Source organism: Hypomesus nipponensis, chromosome 23 (assembly GCF_054491055.1).
Source record: "Hypomesus nipponensis isolate SF chromosome 23, ASM5449105v1, whole genome shotgun sequence".
NCBI classification, from domain to species: Eukaryota; Metazoa; Chordata; class Actinopteri; order Osmeriformes; family Osmeridae; genus Hypomesus; species Hypomesus nipponensis.
Window position 1 is genome coordinate 15284762 of NC_140383.1, and position 18551 is coordinate 15303312.

At 39.3% G+C, this 18551-nt stretch overlaps 2 protein-coding genes across 6 annotated transcripts in view; one reads left to right on the top strand and one right to left on the bottom strand.

The window, feature by feature from the left end:
• rsph1 (radial spoke head component 1) overlaps positions 1 to 3134 on the bottom strand; it is a 53301-nt gene extending 50167 nt beyond the window's left edge. Inside the window, exons 1-2 of the mRNA XM_084688158.1 lie at positions 2935 to 3134; positions 2500 to 2613 (exon numbers count right to left, since the gene is read on the bottom strand). Of these exons, the coding sequence (XP_084544284.1) occupies positions 2500 to 2613; positions 2935 to 2985 (165 nt within the window). The 5' untranslated portion in view covers positions 2986 to 3134. The remainder of the gene's footprint in view (positions 1 to 2499; positions 2614 to 2934) is intronic.
• Positions 3135 to 3425: 291 nt separating this feature from the next.
• The window catches only part of slc37a1 (solute carrier family 37 member 1), a 125884-nt gene continuing 110758 nt past the window's right edge, over positions 3426 to 18551 (top strand). For 3 of the 5 annotated variants that reach the window (XM_084688154.1, XM_084688155.1, XM_084688157.1), the window contains exons 1-2: positions 3427 to 3580; positions 4549 to 4799. In XM_084688154.1, coding sequence (XP_084544280.1) covers positions 4744 to 4799 — 56 coding nt within the window. In that variant the 5' untranslated portion in view covers positions 3427 to 3580; positions 4549 to 4743. Of the gene's footprint in view, positions 3581 to 4548; positions 4800 to 18551 lie in introns of all 5 variants that reach the window. The other 2 variants (XR_014741553.1, XM_084688156.1) reach the window with 2 other exon arrangements.

Genomic DNA, 18551 nt, shown 5'->3' on the forward strand with positions numbered 1-18551 from the left:
GTTCCACTCGAAATCGCTTTCTCAACAAAGCCAAATGGTTGGGATATTTTGGGGGTGGTATTTTTCACTCGTAATCCAAGCTCCAATTTCCGTGCTAGAACGTCTCTATCACGTTGTATCCATGCGTTGTTGCTAACGTGTGTTGACGTGGTGACGTAGCTAGCAGAGATTACCCTTCGTCGATTAAAGGCACTTTGACGCCACAAAAACGTTGTAACCTCCTAAACTGTGTAACGGAACGTAAACTCTCGCTACCAAGACGAAACTTTTGACACCTTGGTTGTCTATGTTGTCCAAATATTGACAATGTTTTAGGGGTGGGAAAATAAATAAATAATATATATGTGAGAATACAATGGCTGTGCCCCTGCTGAAGGCAAAGCACACCCAATAATACCATCAATAACTACCAGAGGAACCCTAATAACAATAGGGTTCCCTCCTACCGGAGGAACCCTAATTACAATAGGTGCCTCGCAGCTTCGCTGCTTGGCCCCTAATAATACTACCAATTACAATAGGTGCCTCGCAGCTTCGATGCTTGGCCCCTTATAATAAAAAGAAAAGGTAGAAACACTTAAGTGGCTTCGCCCCTTCGCGGCTTGGACACCAATAATAAGAAAAGGTAGAAACACTTAAGTGGCTTCGCTGCTTTGTGGCTTGGCCACCAAAAAGGTAGAAACACTTAAGTGGCTTCGCGGCTTGGCCACCAATAAAGTAAAGTAAGCAAACAGCGCTTGATCGGCCATGACTGACATCAACGCAGCGAACCACGAGAATCTGCAATGTCCAACTTCACAGAGCCGTTTTCAACTCCTCCCCGACTGCAAGCGGCTACTCTTGTCGGTCGTTTCATGCAGCCGCACCGCAGTCCATGTCGAACGCACCTATTGACAACTTGATAAATAAAGGTTATGTGACAAATGTTCCGATTTGCAAGTGTCAAAAATATGTTAACATGTATTTTTGTATTATAAACAAGGTCTTTACTACTTTACGTTCATAACATTTATTTTTAGGTTCTTATAATATTAATTACAAAAATTGCCCATCTGAGTATGGCCTAGTGGTAAGAGCGCTGCCCCTCATTCAGACATTGTGAGAACACATCCGGGCATCATGTTTTAGTGGAAGTATGCTAAATGAATACATTATTATATGATAATGTAGGCTAGCGGTTAAGGTTTTGGAACATACTTTTGCAACCGGGAAAGGGATGGCCACAATTGAAGGCTGGTAAACTAGAGAAAGATATAGGCTATGTGCTTGTGTACACCTACTATCTCACATCCGTATCTATCTCTGTCTATATCTCTCTGGCAATCTATCTGTATCTCTGGCTCTGTCAATTAATGTATTCAATAGAGTCCGTAAATAGGCCTATGTCTCCTCTCTATAACCTACGAACATTAGTGATTTCTGATGTATTTTTAAGCGTTTGAATAAAACGCTGTTTGTCTCAGCTGCTCGTGTGACGTCTGAAGCTTCGAACGTCACTTCGACAGGTGATCACGTGGTTTTTGCCCATTTGAAGCCACTCTTGACAAGTTTGTGTCAGTACCAATTGTTTCGAATGGTCGATACCACTTAGTGAGCACAGTATCGAGCGTAACATCACTAATCAAAATGCGTCCAAGATGCAAAGGCATATTGGGAAGGACTTGGACCACAAGAAAAGGCGCGATATTTTGAGAAATTACGATTTATTGGCTGTGCAGATCCCTATGAGTTAGCTCCCTCTTCTTGGATCTGTGTCCACCCGGTGATTCTTCCTTCAGTTGCATATCCCAATTTGGTCAACTACCTGTTTTTCTCGCCGAGCACATACACAGCGGAAGACCTTAAATCCTACAACGGTTTGGAGGCCTATAACCAGATGTGTGTGGATTGGTGAGGGAGACGCAGTACCAAGTTATCAACGACCGTTGTTTTGTGAAGGCCAAAGTAAGTAATGCAATAACGTCTTTAACCAACCTAACCTTAACTGTATGATATCATTGCCATACTCAAGGTGTAGCCAAGTGACTCTCAATCGTGTTTTTCCCTCATAGATCTTGGTTGAGCTTTGCCAACCACAAGCGCCTCCTTTCCTTTGATAATCTCTGGCATTCCTCTCCCTGGTTTTTAATAACTTTTGGAAGTCGATAATATTCCAAATGATTTTCTCGATTTGTCCTATTGGTACAAACCGAAACACGGTAATGATTAACAATTTTCCTTGACGACGTTCGGTATATACTTAAGTGCCTGTGCTTTGTTACGATGCGGAGTGCCTCCAATATGGCGACTTCCGGTCTGATGACGCGTCGTGAAAACCCTCTATTAGCTAAGATGTACACATTGTTTTTGTTTCAATTACATCCACTGTAAGGCATTTCTGCTTATTAGGCTAGCATAGCTGTAAGACTACGTTCATCGTGTCCGACGTCTCACTGTAAATTAGAGAGGGTAAAACGCAGCTTTCTTGAGAGGAACAGCCAGGTGAGAATGGCATCCTACCTGTCCACATCTTTTTCCATGTTCATACATTCCCTGGTAAGTGTCTCCGTTTGGCAACACTGCTTTCCCGACCCCATGCCTCTCTCCAGCTTCATTCCGGTCACCTTCATACTCCTGTGTCAATAAATGAAATACGTTCTTACAACAGTACAGCCATCAGCTTTGTTAGCTACTTAGTGTAGTTATTTATTAGCAATAGTTATTTTAGTACTACTAGTGTAAAAGGGTCATCATCGTCTTGACTTAAATGCAGCTAAACTAGCGAGTCTGTTTTTGCGTATTTTACTGTACAATTACAGTAGCCTAGTCTACCATCAACAACGGAACTGAACTGTAGCTCAAGTACTAGTACTACTGTAGAGCTACTAGTAGCTATGCAGTAACTGTTTTGCTATCCTAGCCAAGAGATGATGACTAAATCATATTTTCACTCACTCCAAGGTAACCTTGATCATCCTCAAAATCCTCAGAACCCACATCTGACATGGTAGTTTATATGGATAGATTAGCCTCTAAAGGAAATGTTTACTCTGAAGCTGAGCCAGTCTAGGATCAGTCACGCCTGAAATTCGTTTACGGTTGTCATGACAATAGAGTAGTTATTACTCTACACCCAATCACCAGCGAAATATTTATTTTACAACGTTTAGAAATTAGTAGTTGCATAGCCTACAAAATAAATATTTTAAACAACCATCTAGCGTTAACTACTAAGATCTATTAAAACATGTGGCTCACATGTCTCGTTAAATGCTACAGCACTGTCTCCATTTACAACATGTCTCAGTTTATTGACGACAGGCAACATAAATGTTTTCCTTGTTCGTGAGGTAGCAAGTTAGTTCTCGCGTGTAATTTAGAGCATCTTTCAAAATACATTTTCACCTAGGATCATTAAGATTTTTAATGTCCTGCTCTGACGTCACGAAAGCAACGAGAGGAATGAACGTTGCGCGACCGCTGCGGCTGTGTGTCTGATGACAGATCAGAGGAGCGTTCTCAGAACAAGGAAGTGATAGCTGCTCGAGTTTCAGAAATATTCAGGACAGCTGTTTTCAAGATTCTACAGTTTTAAGAACAAGTAAGTGTGGCAGAGTATGCATCTATATAACTATGAGGGAATGGACGTGGTAATTTCCAATTGAAACGTTCAGATAGTTTCGTTTGAACAAGGATGATCGTGTTAATGAGGCTAACGATGTACTGTAACTAGAGTACGCAGCCAGTTAAGATATTGAAGACAATGGTTCCGCCTAACAAATAGTAACCTAGCGTTATATCTCCATTAATGCTAGGATCATATTACGCGCTTGTCAATAAACTACAAATGTCAGTAAATCATGTATTTTCGTAAAAAATCATAACTATAGATCACCGATAAGCTAATCAGCCACGTCCTGACGTAGGTAATCTATTTTTTTAAGGCAGTCAATACAATTGTGATAGAAACCTAATTGCTTTATACTTGCAGTGGTAAAAGTGTTAACTTCTTGGCTGAGTCCATCTCCTTGTCACTCTCCTTGAGTGTTCAACCATTCCACGTAGGCGGTGTTATTTTGCTGCTGGGGTTGTCTTATGTATGTTTATTTTTGTTGGAAAAGACATGGAGTGAGCAGGATGATCGTGTTCTCGAATGACAAACGCATTCATTCTGTTTAAGCTACATGTTAGTTTAAGTAAAATATCTGTAAACTTCTTAGAAGTTTACCTCAAAGTTCAAATAACATCTCTTAAACTTCATTAATGTGCCAGAGTCCAGTTAGAGACAAGGTTTTAAATTAAATATAAAATGGTTGATAACATCTACATTTTCAGTAGCTTCCTCAACCATGCTCTTTATTCCTGCATAATACAGCTACAGTTTTCATCTATGGCTCTGACTTGTCACAAGCTAGACTTGTGATCTCCTTAAGCTAGGATTTCTGTATGTACATTGGACAAATGAAAATCTTTCTCAAAAAATCTTTCTCGATGCTTATGTGGGATTAGGGAACTGATGTACTCTGCCTTGAACACAGTCACACACATTTCCACGCATTTACATTACAGAATATGGAGGCAACATGATTTGGTTCATACACATGCATGTGTGGCCATGTCTACAAGGAATGGACTCCAACCACCTCCTGAGAGGAGCCTGATGTTTTGGCCTCAGTCCTTCTCCTCCTTCTGGACACTCCTTCTGTGAAGTCCACCTGCCCTCAACCCAGTCTTCATCAGCCACAACCCCTCCCTCCTCCAAACATGGCACCTGTACCCCCTGGCATCCGCTTCCTGGTTTCATTAAACAAGGTCCAGTGGTGAGTCTGGCTGTCTGGCAATCTGTGTCTCTGTGTACCTTGGTTGTTCTCTGTCACTATCCCGATGTTTGTTTAAATTGTAATTCTTGACAATTTACAATGTAGAGTAAAGGCCTCGTCACACCATAACGTTCTGGTCAACGTTCAACATGCACAAAAGTTCTCATAGAGACCAGGGTTCTTCAACATTTAGTTTTCAACGCTGGATAACGCTGTGGAATGTTTGACTAACGTTGCACGCGTTTGGCTATTGTTAGTCAGTCGTTACCCTAGCGTTACTTGGTTGTTATTCATCCAGCGTTTTATACCCGTTTTATAGCGTTTTATATAGGCCCGTTCGCGTGCTCTGCACGCTCGCATTAACTGTGGAAGCCCCTATCTAGCATCACATCAAACCCAGAATACGTCCTAGGTTTGGGCTCTGCGCCTGATTAACACTCGGATTGATAAGCAGTCTAAAAATTTTTATCAATATGAAAAATAATACGATCCCTTTCCGTAATCATGATACCCCCTAGTAGGGCTGTCACGATAACTACTTTTTCTTGTGCGATATATTGCACCAAAATTAATTGCGATAAACGATATCATTGCACACCGTCAATTGTAATTTTCAGTCCATTTTATGCCACTAATTACATAATGACCCCCCCCCCCCCAAGGTGAGTTTTCATGGCTGTTCGCGTGTCTATGTCGCTTCACTCCATCATAGCTTACTGTTTACAACGTTAACAGGGCTACTTGGTTGGTGTTTACTTTTTCTGCTTGAGAAGGTGTGGCGTGAGAGCGTGTGAAATGGTTGGAATGCGTGTGTCTCACGGCCAATGTGTGAGAGTTGGCAGCCCTGTGTTTGTCAAAAGTTTGCAGCATATTTGTAAATGGTGGTTTTTTGACCGTGTTTAATGGCTGCATCTCTTTGGCTATATAGCGAGTTACGCTATCCGTGAGTGTGCACCATTTCGCGCTGTCACGTTTACATTTGCACTGTCGGGAAAAGGCATCTGTAACAGAACTGTAAGGAAGACCCCTTTCCAGCTCCAGCTGCAGTTGTTGTTCACAGGTTGAAAAACTGGGTGGGATAGACAGTTATGTATTGCTAGGTGAGATGTTAGGTTAGTTGCCTCTTTTCGTTTCCACTTGTTTTAAACAAAGTTGACATACCGACTCGTTGTCGTTAATTGGCTCTCATCTCATTCGTCTTAAGGACAAAATGTTCCCACACCGGAGCTGAAGATTGCGGCTTTGAAACCAAGTCAATTTTAACTTGTTCTTCCTAACTAGCTGTAGATGTCACGAAACAGAACATTTTATAACACAGTGAGTTCACGCCTTCTCTTCACCTGTCGGTGTCCGCTCTGTGTGTGGAGACGCTAGTCCCGTCTACGCTTTGGACACAGAAAGCAGAGAAGATGACTGAGGCAGCGGGATCGACTAAAATGTTGGTGACATTCGTTCTTACGTAAAAATTAATGTAATCATTATTTGTTATAAAAATGATCAGTTGCAATATATTACAGCACCAAAAATTATTGCGGTCATTTCCATAAACTGTGCAATAAGTCAATATATTGACTATCGCGACAGGCCTACCCCCTAGAAATCTTTGTGCACCCCCAGTCAAAGCAGGCTGCATACAGCCCTGGATGGAAGGCAGTTTCAAGAAGGATGGGAAAGTGAATACATGTTTATGCTTCAAAGAGATTTTTTTTTTTGTATTTTGTGTTATGAGGTGATGTCAGTCGTTAAAGAGTACCGGGCGTTGATGCTCCCACAATAGACCTACGCGAGTTCGACTCGTTCAATTACATGAATTTTCCATAATAAAATACAGTTTGTAGCAGTAATTTTACATGAATTCTGTGATATCTAGATTTTTTTTACGTTTAATGAAGGACATTTTCACTTTTAAAAACAATAACATATCCAATATATATGGTCAAATATTGCTGCAATACAAATATTCAGGCTTAAAACGCAGAATAGTGCTGTTATTAGTGGGATTTAATTGCATAATTTGATGTAAACATTCATATTTATTACATCAATATTTAATGTAATAACATTATATACTACCCAAAAACATTTGATTTACCTTAAAAAAATATATCAAAATACTGTTAATTAACATGCTATCAGCTTTATAATTGCCACAATTCATGTAAGATGATATCATGTGTAATAGAAGTTTTAAGATTTTACTTAACATAGAAATCTTGGATATTTAATAGATATTTAATGTTTAAAAAGTATGTCCACCTATTAAAACAATGGATTCACATTTAAAGAAATGTCTAAAGCCTAAAAAAACCCGAAACATAATGGTAATAATTAGAAATATAGCTGCAAGCAGCAATGGCGGATTCCTCCTAACATTGCGAACCATTGAAAAATGTATAGTCTTCCAAAATTGTCACTGTATAGAAAAATCCATGCTGTAGACTTACCAATGGGATACCAAATCTGACACATTTTTGCTTCCTGCAGCCACGCCCAGTGATCACATGACACCAAATTGTGTGAACATCCTCAGCAGAGGGTTCCGAGTCATCTTACCAAGTTTGGTGTTGACATCTCAAAGATTTGCCAAGATTTGATCCAATTTCCTGTTTGGTTGCTTTGTTGTTGAATTTGATTGGTTGTACCGGATAAACGGTTTTGAATATCAAATATCTTTATAATGCCTGAGTGAGGCTTGCTCTGACGATGATGTGTGCCAATTCTGGGGAAGATAGGAAAACAATTGTAGGAGGGAGTAGGATTTCAACGTTTTTTGATAAAACCGGAAATTGCAGAAAATCTGTAATACCGGAAATTGACGTCATAGTTGAACTTCTCTTGATCCAGGGAATCCAAAGGTGACTGAAAATCAGTCATACGGTTCAAAAGTTACGTGTGTAAACACATGTCCAACTTTGACCCGTTGGTGGCGCTAGAGTGGTCTAATGGGAGACATGAAACTTGGTGTAGGTATAAAAGGAACTGTCCTTAATGAGTGTGCCAAATTTCACAAAAAGTTATCGAAGGTTTCTCGGGGCTGCCATTGACTTCCATGGTACAAGAATTGAAAAAATATATATATATACTAGAGAGGGTACAATTTCTGGGGAAATTGTAGTGTGTGCTTGCTTGCCGGTTGTCGGTTGCATAGGGGTCCGTTTTTTAATGACATTTTTACAATGGATATTTCTGTAGGCTATATGTTATATCAAAAATGCATAGCCTACTTATTATTTATAAAGATTACATAGATTTAAAAGTATATATTTTTTCTGCTCATTTACAACTCAAAATATTAAGAGTGAAGAGTAGAATGCAAGCAGCCTCATAGTTGAATCAAAACAAATACATTTGGCAGTCCAGTGTAAAACTGGACCTAATCTCTATGACTTAAACATAATTTTAAGTTTTTCCCTTCTTGTTATATTTTCAGGCATTTAGCCTACTCATGTTGCATTCATTCATTAATAAAGAACCCCTTTTGAAGCTTATTCTAACAACGACATTACCGGGCATCTCAGATGGGATCGCGATTCAAATAGTACCATGCTAACTGAAAATATGCCCCCATAAACGTAAATAAGCTTTTTTAGGGGAAAATCTCTCATTCATAAAAAGCTCAGTGGTAGCGATCGTTGTCAGTAAAAACGCAAAATAGCCCTGTATGCAGAAGCTGCCCTGGTAAATTGTACTACAGTACTACAGTAGATTGTGTTCGTCTCGGTAGCGATTGCGTTGGTTGAATTCGATTTAACGTTCCGTTGTACGGTTTAGGCTGAAATGCATTATTTTCATGAACAGATTGACAAATTTAGACTGTGGCAATGGAGTTTAGGTTAGAAGTCACTAGTCAGATAGTTTCACCAATTGAAAGACTTTTTAAGTAAGGGTAGTGTTGATTATGTGCCGCCGTTTGACTTCCTGTAAACAGCTGTGCCTGTACTGTAGAGATGTTTTTGTTAGCTACTAGCTACAGCGTTGCAGTGAGCTACTGTACACTGGTTTGAAACCACAGGAAATGATAATTTCACCCACACATCGTTTATTTGTAATCTAATGTCATAATAAATCCTACAAAGATAATGTAGCCTATTTGTGAGTAATGATTATTTTAACGATTGAAAACAGATGCATCATAGGCCGCTCTAGTATGTGTTGCCCGGTCAACAGAAGCTAATGTCATGATACTAATTCTTCAATGAAATTGTAGACTACTGTTTCCGAAAGTAGATGTACTTCCTAAATAATATTAGCTTATATTGTACATTACACATTACAATTGTGTGTCATATCACAAAGTAAAATGAGCAAATAGTTATAACCCAGGTCTCTTGTGGCGTTTCTTCAGCTGCCTTGCAGTAAAGCAGTTACGTTACAACTTAACACAGTGTGTCTTTTTACAATGTATTTGTTACCATTCGTATTGTTGATCAGCAGAGAAATAGTTCGCCAAAGACGTTGAACTTCATAGACTTTGAGCATTATTTAGGCTTCAAATCAGCTGACGTTGCTAAGCAACAGAGTACCCTAGGGTTGAAAAGTTACCGGACTACTTGCGGAATGCTACGAAAGACGTGAATCCGAGGCAAAAAGGCCACTTCCCTTGATAGCGGTCAAATCAGAGCCATAGAAAAAGAGAGTTGCGACACTTCCATAGACTCCCATTGTTATTGAGGAATGCGGAAGTAAAGCGTGTCTCACGCGACGTATAGTTCCAAACATTGTATTTTCCACCGTTGAACCCCATTCATTTTCAGTGTCTCCGAAGCAAGTTTGCTGGTAAATTGATGAAAATCCTGCATTTTTTTATATTTCAACCACCACATATCCATTGTTATTAGTAGTATTTCATATAACCAGCTTTAGATCAAATTTATCGTAAGATTATAGCGTGTTAGATTCTAAATGCAGTTAGAGCTAAACTGTAATTCTAGTAGCTAGCTAGCTAGCTATCTAACGTAGAGCTAAGCAACACTTTTACTGAAGCTATAGCTAGAGAGCACGTGTATCATAACCAGAAGTCCGTTGGTTTGGTTATAGTCTGTGAAATTAGTTCTAGTTATTGGTGTTCATTGGCATACAAAGTTAGTCTTCTCATATTAGCCTAGTTAGTAGAGCTAGCAACAATGAATGGCAGATTAAAGGATCCGAAGCAAGTTAGCTGGTAAATTGATGAAAATCCTGCATTTTTTATATATTTCAACCAACACATATCAATTGTTATTAGTAGTATTTCATATAGCCAGCTTTGGATACAATTTATCGTAAGATTATGACTTGTTAGATTCTAATTGCAGTTAGAGCTAGACTAGGGCTAGTATCTAATGTAGAGCTAAGCAACACTTTTTCTAGGATCAAATGAAGTGCAGGAGCTCAATCATTGGACATTTTATACTGCATTTCAACCACTATAATAATTGTGTGTGTGCCTAGGCTGAGGTTTGTGAACAGCAGACATTTAGATCACTGGATCACTACAAACAAACGGAGTGGAAGAACACTGGACATTTTGTACAGTAAACAATAAAATGTTTTATTGAATTGCAGTTGGTTGCCTTGTATATTCTGTTCTATTTTTATCTATTGAACAGTTGCTGGTGATCATGGTTTGATTCAACTTGCATCAAGTACTACAGATATAAGTGTTGTTAATGTGGTAAATTGTAAGTGGAATTATGAATTTAAAAAATACCAGTTACTTCAACAGTCGAATGTTAAACGTTAAGTGGAACAATTTAGTCCTCATTAGGCTACTGTTTGGTATGTACAGTTCGTAAAGTATGGTAGCTAGCATAGCCATTTCTAGCTCTGCTTCACAATATTGCGTTATGTATTATAAATTAATGTTATACATACATGTTAATAAAGTAGCAGACATACATGATACAACACACCAGTAACCAATTGACATTGTGTTAATATACCGAAAATATCCGTAAAATGAGATGGTGCTGCTGTCTGTCCCGCCGAAAACCATTCAAACAGGTTGACAGCAGTGGGGTTTTTTTTAACAACAGCGAGCTACCGGAATCACGTCACAAAAAAGCTCTAGCTTTTTTCCTGCGTTTCACTGGCAGTGAGTTTTCACAATGTTGTAGTTCACTCCATTTTACACCAAAAACGTCAGAGAGGACTGCGTTATGTAGATACGAGTCAGTTGAAGATAGCCAGAATATCGGATTTCTTCATGCGAGCCTGTTTCATTCGTATTTTGCCTGAGAAAGCGACTTCCGTTGGCCAGCTCCATTGAAAACCATTCAAAAAAGTTGACAACAGTGGGGCTTTTTGGAACTACATCGAGCTACATGAACCACGTGATCACGTGTCGGCGAGATCAAAGCGTGTCGCAACTCTCTTTTTCTATGGCTCTGGGTCAAATATGCATAGCAACGGTCAAATATGAGAAAATTGTTCACCGCAGAACGTTGGGAAGCCCCATTCAAGTGACTGGAGCATTCTACAGCATTAAGAACAGCCGTGTAATAAGACATAATAAAGTTTAGCCATAGCTGTGGCATTGAAGACAGTACTGTAGCTACACTGCCAGTGGGCGAGCCGACTCTGTAGCTAACGTCAAAACAAGACGCATTCTCACTCAAATTCCAAGTTTTACACAAATAACAAACTATGCTGACCCGCTGGCTGTCTTCGCAATCACCATATCTTTAAAACACTGCTGTCCATTTAGATGTAGAATTGAGCCTGGTACGAAATTAAGAAAATACTCACCACACGCAAATCGACAGTTGACTTAGTGTCAACACTGTTGACAACATTGCTTCCGCAATTGTCAATGGAGGCTGACAGGCTCTCACGTAGCAAACAAATCAACGTTTTTACAGCAACCTATATTAAAATTTCACCCCCTGGCTGTTTTCACAATAGTCATATCGTCATAATACTTCCCTCTTTCTGTTTTTTCGTGTAACATTGAACTATAAAATTAGCTACAAAAAGTACTACTATGACGCTTTCTAGCATGGCTGCTGCCTAAAAGACGAGGCGGTCTCACGGGCGACCTGCACTCGCTCAAATTTCAAAGACTGTCACGACCTAAATAAAAAATGCGAGATTGCAGTTCCACTCGAAATCGCTTTCTCTACAAAGCCAAATGGTTGTGATTTTTTGGGGGTGGTATTTTTCACTCGTAATACAAGCTCCAATTTGCGAGCTAGAAAGTCTATCACGTATCCATGCGTCGTTGCTAACGTGTGTTGACGTAGCTCGCACAGGTTACCCTTCGTCGACAGAGGGCACTTTGTCCCCACAAAAACGTTGTAACCTCCTAAACTGTGCAACGGAACGTAAATCCAAATACTAGCAACTCAATCACTACCAATACAAACTTTTTGACATCGACGTTGTCTATGTAGTCCAAATATTGACTGAGCCTTAGGGGGGCAAAAGTAAATAAATACAATAAATAAAATAAATAAAATAAATAAAATAAATAAATATGTGAGATTACAATAGTTTTTGCTCGCCGAAGGCAAGCACACCCCAATTACACATGTAAACGGAGTAATCGTTTTATTGGCATAAACTGACAATTGCTATCTGGTTTCTCATGGTCAAGTGAACGCACTCAGTGGCGTAGTAGAACAAAACAGTAGCATTAGCATAGTAGTTAGCAAAAAAGATATTACTAGCATCTTCAGAATTAGTAGTTGTAGTGTGGCATAAGATATAGCAGTATCAGTAGTGGTAGTAGTTGTGTTGTGGTGCTCTTAGTCTTTTAATGAGACGAGTTGACTGAATCGCTTGTCTTGTGTCTCCACTAATCAGCTAATACCAATCACCTGTGTAAGAGACTGGCGCTTGTTTGTGTGGTTGCCATGGTGATGATGCAGCTATGGCTGCTAATGCGCTGAGGGCAGAGATTACCAGAAACTTTGCAAGAATCCACACCTCAAACAAGTTAACTTAGACGCAAAACTATACGTCCAATCCAAAAAAAAGATATTTTCCGAGACCAAAGACTCTGCCGAAACCAGAGATGTCCTTTATATGTTTGCGCGTTCAGAAATACGACTATAACGGCAGTTTATGAGTCTTGTAATTTTTTGTTTTCTGTGACGAATTTGTCACCACATTTTAATTGGACGAGAGGTGGACTTTGTCTCGCTTTCATGGGGCTCTTAACGAATGTGTAAGTCTTTTGGATTCCACAGACAACTGTCTACAACCGGCACAAAATTAGCTATCTAATGATCCAAAAACGAAGCATGAAGAGCGAAAATTGTGGCAATGCTGGCAAACTAGAAATATTTTTTCAACAACATCCGAAGCTTCCCTCCGCTCTAAGCGATTCAGTCTGCACTCTGGGCTTTCTCCTAAACACCCATGTAAATCTCAGAAATGGTTTGAAAAAGTCATGAAACATAATCATTTATATAAAAAAAAGTTGAATAGATATCAAAAAGCTGAATTATATAAAAAATAGTTTAGGGTTTTGTCAATGTTTTAAAGTTTAAATTGTGGCTCTATCTGAAAGATTGAGGAAGAAGAAGGATTTGGAAGTTGAAGAAGTTTTAAGAAGTTTGAAAGGATTTGAAAGAATTCCATTGGAAACCCATGTTAAAAATATTATGAATATTTATATTAATTCAAGCATAAGAGGTACAAAGCTGAAAGGTCATAGCACCCATGAAACTGAAACTGAAACTGCTGAATTTTTTGATAGTTGAACGGTTTTAATAGCTGAAGATTTGAAGGCGCTGAAAGGTTTAATGGAAGAAATAGAAGAAGAAGAAGAAGAAGATGCTGAATAAAGATTCAAAGAACAATACTTGGAATACTGAAGCAGCATTCCAACAACAATAGGTTTCCTCCTTACGGAGGAATCCTAACAATAACAATAGGTTTCCTGCTTACGGAGGAATCCTAAATAACAACTGAACACACTTACTTCCTGTGCTCAACATTTATTTTAGTCAGTTGAGCAGAACAGAAAGCAGTTGTCCCTCTTGCAACATTCTTGCTTAAGAAAACTTTAAATTGTGTGTAATCTCTAATCTACTCAAATACTTCAAGGAGTGATAAGAAGTCATAAGAAGAAAATAACTTGACATTGTGAACAATTTATTTCCAAATGGCTATTAAAGGAGTAATACAAACAAAACCCAGTGGTACTTAACACACATTCAAACTCAAACTCAGTGAATTAATATGCAAGTGAAAGAAGGAGGGTTTCTTCTGGATGTTTTTCTTTTTACTCTCACCATTCGTTGTCCGAACTTTTGGTTATTAAGGAAAGCGCCTTTGGACTGCCGCCAGCAGCTTTCTGGAAGCACTCTTCTCCACTTTTGATCCCTTGTCTGGGTTGATCCTGAAAAGGCATCTGTCGAATGAAATACAACAAACAACTTCAGAAATAAAATGTGGACTGTAATATACTAATTTCATATATTAGAAATAAAAGTGACCAGACAGTGGAAGCTGCACGAAGTTGCACGAAGCATGTTTGGTACAGGGAGAACATGCAAACTCCCACCACAGTGTGTGCTGCATGTCCACAGATTTTATTAAGTGGACCTGTGTAGGACTCCAACCCAACCACCTGGAGGATGCCTTTGCAAACACAACAAGAACATGTCCCCTCCATGTAAAGTGCCAGTTGTTCAGTTATATGAAAATGTAGGTGGACAACATTTGAATAATGCATTTCAATCAAACACCAACACAAACAGCAGCCTTAAAAATGGCCACCCAATTGAATCAACATATCTCTGACAGTCTGATAGGGAGGGTTTATTAAAAGGCTGTTGTATTTGATTGCATTTGATTATCGATGGGTAAAACATTGGGGTCATTCTCTATCTGTTTTGATACAATTGACTTCTTCTTACTTACCTCTGCAAGAACTCTAATGTTGCTCCTTGGTCTGCTGGGTAAGAGATGTTCAGGCAGTAGTAGGAGGCAAACATCAACGCAAGAGCATCACTGAAGACAGAGATGTGGCCATTTACTGGTCTGGTCCACAGCCAACAAAGTGGTCTGCTGCCAAATGAGAACTTCCTGTTGTTCATATACACGAGAAGGGATCAGTAACTTTTTGTGACAAACTGAGCTAGGGGTGGGTGATATGGCCAAAATCTATCACGGTATGACTAATTTTATATCACGGTTACGGTATATATCACGGTATAGTAATTGTTCTTTAAATTCAATTAAGAAATGGTACAAAATAACTGTACCGTACTTCGTCACACTTGATTATTTATTAAAAACAAAAACAACTGCCTCACATGAGACAACACTTGAGTTAAAAACAAAAGACTCAAAAAAGAGTACAAGTGTTCCGATTGGCTGATGCGCAGTCATGCCATCCACTTGGTGACCTACTCACTAATGAAATGCTAGTGTGATAATAAATGACAATTTATCATTTTGACAAGAGCCTCATTAGAGCCACTAGGTTTTAAATTGCCACCCTTATTTGGCACCAACATGAAGTGCAGTAGGCCCTACATTTGTAACCTGACCTCTTTCAATTGGTGTGAACTGTGAACTTGCTGCATGCCCCCCTTCTATGGACAATGTCACTCAAAGTTCACAGACTTAAATCAAGTGTTTCTTACACAGAATTTTCCATATAATATAAGACCATTTTACTTGAATTGCACATTTGTGTGGCAGATGATTAAGAAAACCTCCTCAATTAAATACAGTACAGCATGACTGTTTGTATGGTTTGAAATTGTCATTTATAATCACATTAGCATTTAATTATCATGGCAAACAATTACACTGCACTAAACTGTCAGTGTAAATGTAAAGTATAAAAATAATAAAACCAGTCAGTATGATGACTTGAGCGAATGTTATTCACGTCTTACTAGACGATTCGTTCAGAATGAATCGTTCACGAACGACACATCACTACTACTCACAGCCCAATACGGATCCGTAATGCCCTCCGACGAACGGGGGGGGGGGGTTCAAAATTATTCCTTCGTTAATAATTTGTTACACAGAACTTTATTATATTAAATATTAATCCAAAATGATTCACACCTTCATAAAATCAACCACAAACAAATAATTTCTGCATATGCAGGTAGCAACGGTAGTGCTAAATAACTATTTAACTGGTCAGCTCCATGACGCCGGGTAAGTAGCTTTCTGAGCACCAAAAGAACGAAGGGGAACCTTCGATTAAGATGTTTGTAGGTTCCTAGCGAAAAGTAGCCTGAACTTTCCTAGATCTTTAGCTACGGCACTAATTCTGAATGCTCGCTGATATAGCTGTCTGTCTTACAAGAACGGCGTATGTATGCATCGTTGCTAACGTGTGCATCGTTGCAAATGTTGTGACTATATAGAGGGTTTTCACGGTGCGTCATCAGACCGGAAGTCGCCATATTGGAGGCACTCCGCATCACAACAAAGCACAGGCACTTAAGTATATACCGAACGTCGTCAAAGAAAATGGTTAATTATTGCCGTGTTTCAAGTTGTACCAATAGGACAGATCGAGAGAAACACTTGCAATATTATCGACTTCCAAAAGTTATTAAAAACCAGGGAGAGGAATATCAGAGATTATTAAATTAAAGGATGCGCTTGTGGTTGGCAATGCTCAACCAAGATACCAGGGAAAAAACACAATTGAGAGTCACTTGGCTACACCTTGAGTATTGCAATGATATCATACAGTTAAGGTTAGGTTGGTTAAATACGTTATTGCATTACTTACTTTGGCCTTCACAACACAATATTTATATTGTTGATAACTTGGTACTGAGCCTCCCTCACCCATGCACACACCATCTGGTTATAGGCCTCCAAACCTTTGTAGGATTTAAGGTCTTCCGCTGTGTATGGGCACGGCGAGAAAACCAGGTATAGTTGACTATATCGGGATATGCAACTGAAGGAAGAATCACCGGGTCGTCACGGAACCAAGAGGGAGCTAATGCTAACTTGTAGGGATCTGCACCACCAATAAATCGTAATTTCTCGAAATATCGCACATTTTCTTGTGGTCCAAGTCCTTCCCTGTATGCCTTTGCATCTTGGACGTGTTTTGATGAGCTTTTCGGTTGTTTGGACATGGCTACATTCACTTAAAGTTTCCCAGGGCATAATACTTCACTGTACTCCGTTCAGTTTTTTTACACCGAGTGCCTCCACAATGGCTACGCATCCGGGTTACCGCCCAGAACGTGATGTTGGTGAAAACCCTCTATATATGTGAGAAAGACGCGTAAGTGACAGAGAGACAGGAGAGCAGGGAAAGGAAATGCAGCTGAAAGAATTAGCTGCGTGTTTTAATCTAAATAGTGTTAAAAACATTTTGTTTACGAAAAACATTTTGTTTACGAAACACATTATGTGGCGGCCGGTGTTGATTCTGTGGCGCACCACCACAAATTAGTCTGTGTGGGAAACACTGAAAAGTATACCACGGACAGTGGCGATTTTAGCCTGAAATTTCTGATGGGGCAATTTTGTATGACGTCATGTCACCGTCACAAAAATAGGGGTAGTTGATTATTATTACAGTAGGCCTATATAGACCAGTCAGATATACTATGGGCTGCATTTTGAGTGCCAGCAGGGAGCAGAAATCCTTTTTCAAATACATTTCACATGCATAAGCGCTCAGCACGAGATCAAATGTGTAAAATCATTTATGTTGTTAAATGAATATTCTGATCCGTCTACTATGTACTCGTATGAATCCTCCCTAGGAGCACTGTTGAAATATTTTGGAGCTGGGCCACAACCAACGCCTCCTGCACAGAAGTGCCAGTGCTATAGTTGATGATACAGCAAGTCAGTTTTCGACAATCCCAGATCAGTATATATTGTAGGTATTTAATTTAATATCAGTTTTGTAAGAAACAAGAAAATACTGTATCTTGAAGTTATTTGGAGTTGAATGTTTTGCACTTTTGCACATCGCTAGTTTAAACCATAAACTATTAAAGTGGTTAACTTGTGTACAATAGATGCATTGTCTGGTTTATTAAGCTACTTTTCAGTACACCACATTAGGTACACCACTTAGTACTGTAAGACTTTGAATACTTAAAGTTCAAATCATCACATGACTAATCTGGATTTGCTTCTGTTAAAATTAAAAACTGTATAAGGGCGAAATAAATCAATGTTATCAAGTAAGCAACACAACTAATAACATTGCTAATTAGTGCATTAGATTAATAGCAATCATAATCAATAAAATTTGCATTACAGTGGGGCCCTTAAATCAATTCTGCTTAAGGCCCCATAAAGGCTTGAGCCGGCCCTGCCACGCAGACCCAGTTCACACTTCCCACATAGCTTTAGACCTGGTATCAGCCTCCCCAGTACATATCGATTCTCCTCCGCCTGCTTGTTGTGCTCTAAAATGTTCCGCTGATAAGCACTATCCAGCTTTGCCATGATGTTGACCTTTCCCAATAGTCCCAATTTCATGGCGCATGGTTGATATGACATTTACTACTCTAATGTTTCACCGTTCTTTCTGCCAGATGCTTCAGGTCTTATATCCATCAGTTGTCCAAACTGAGTCTGCATTAGTTGTATTTCCAAAAAGAAGGCATGGAAAACCGAACAGTGCTCTTTTTGTTGTGCTCGCAGTTAGCCATGTTTTTCTTTCAAACCACTCCATCTTGAAAGTTCGATTCACTTTCTCACCAGGCTGCTGCAGGGTCAAGTCGTCTGGTCTGTGGGGCCCCTAACGTTTTATTTCAATTTTTTCTTCCAGGAGCAATGTGCTAAATTGCACCCTCAACAAATAATCTA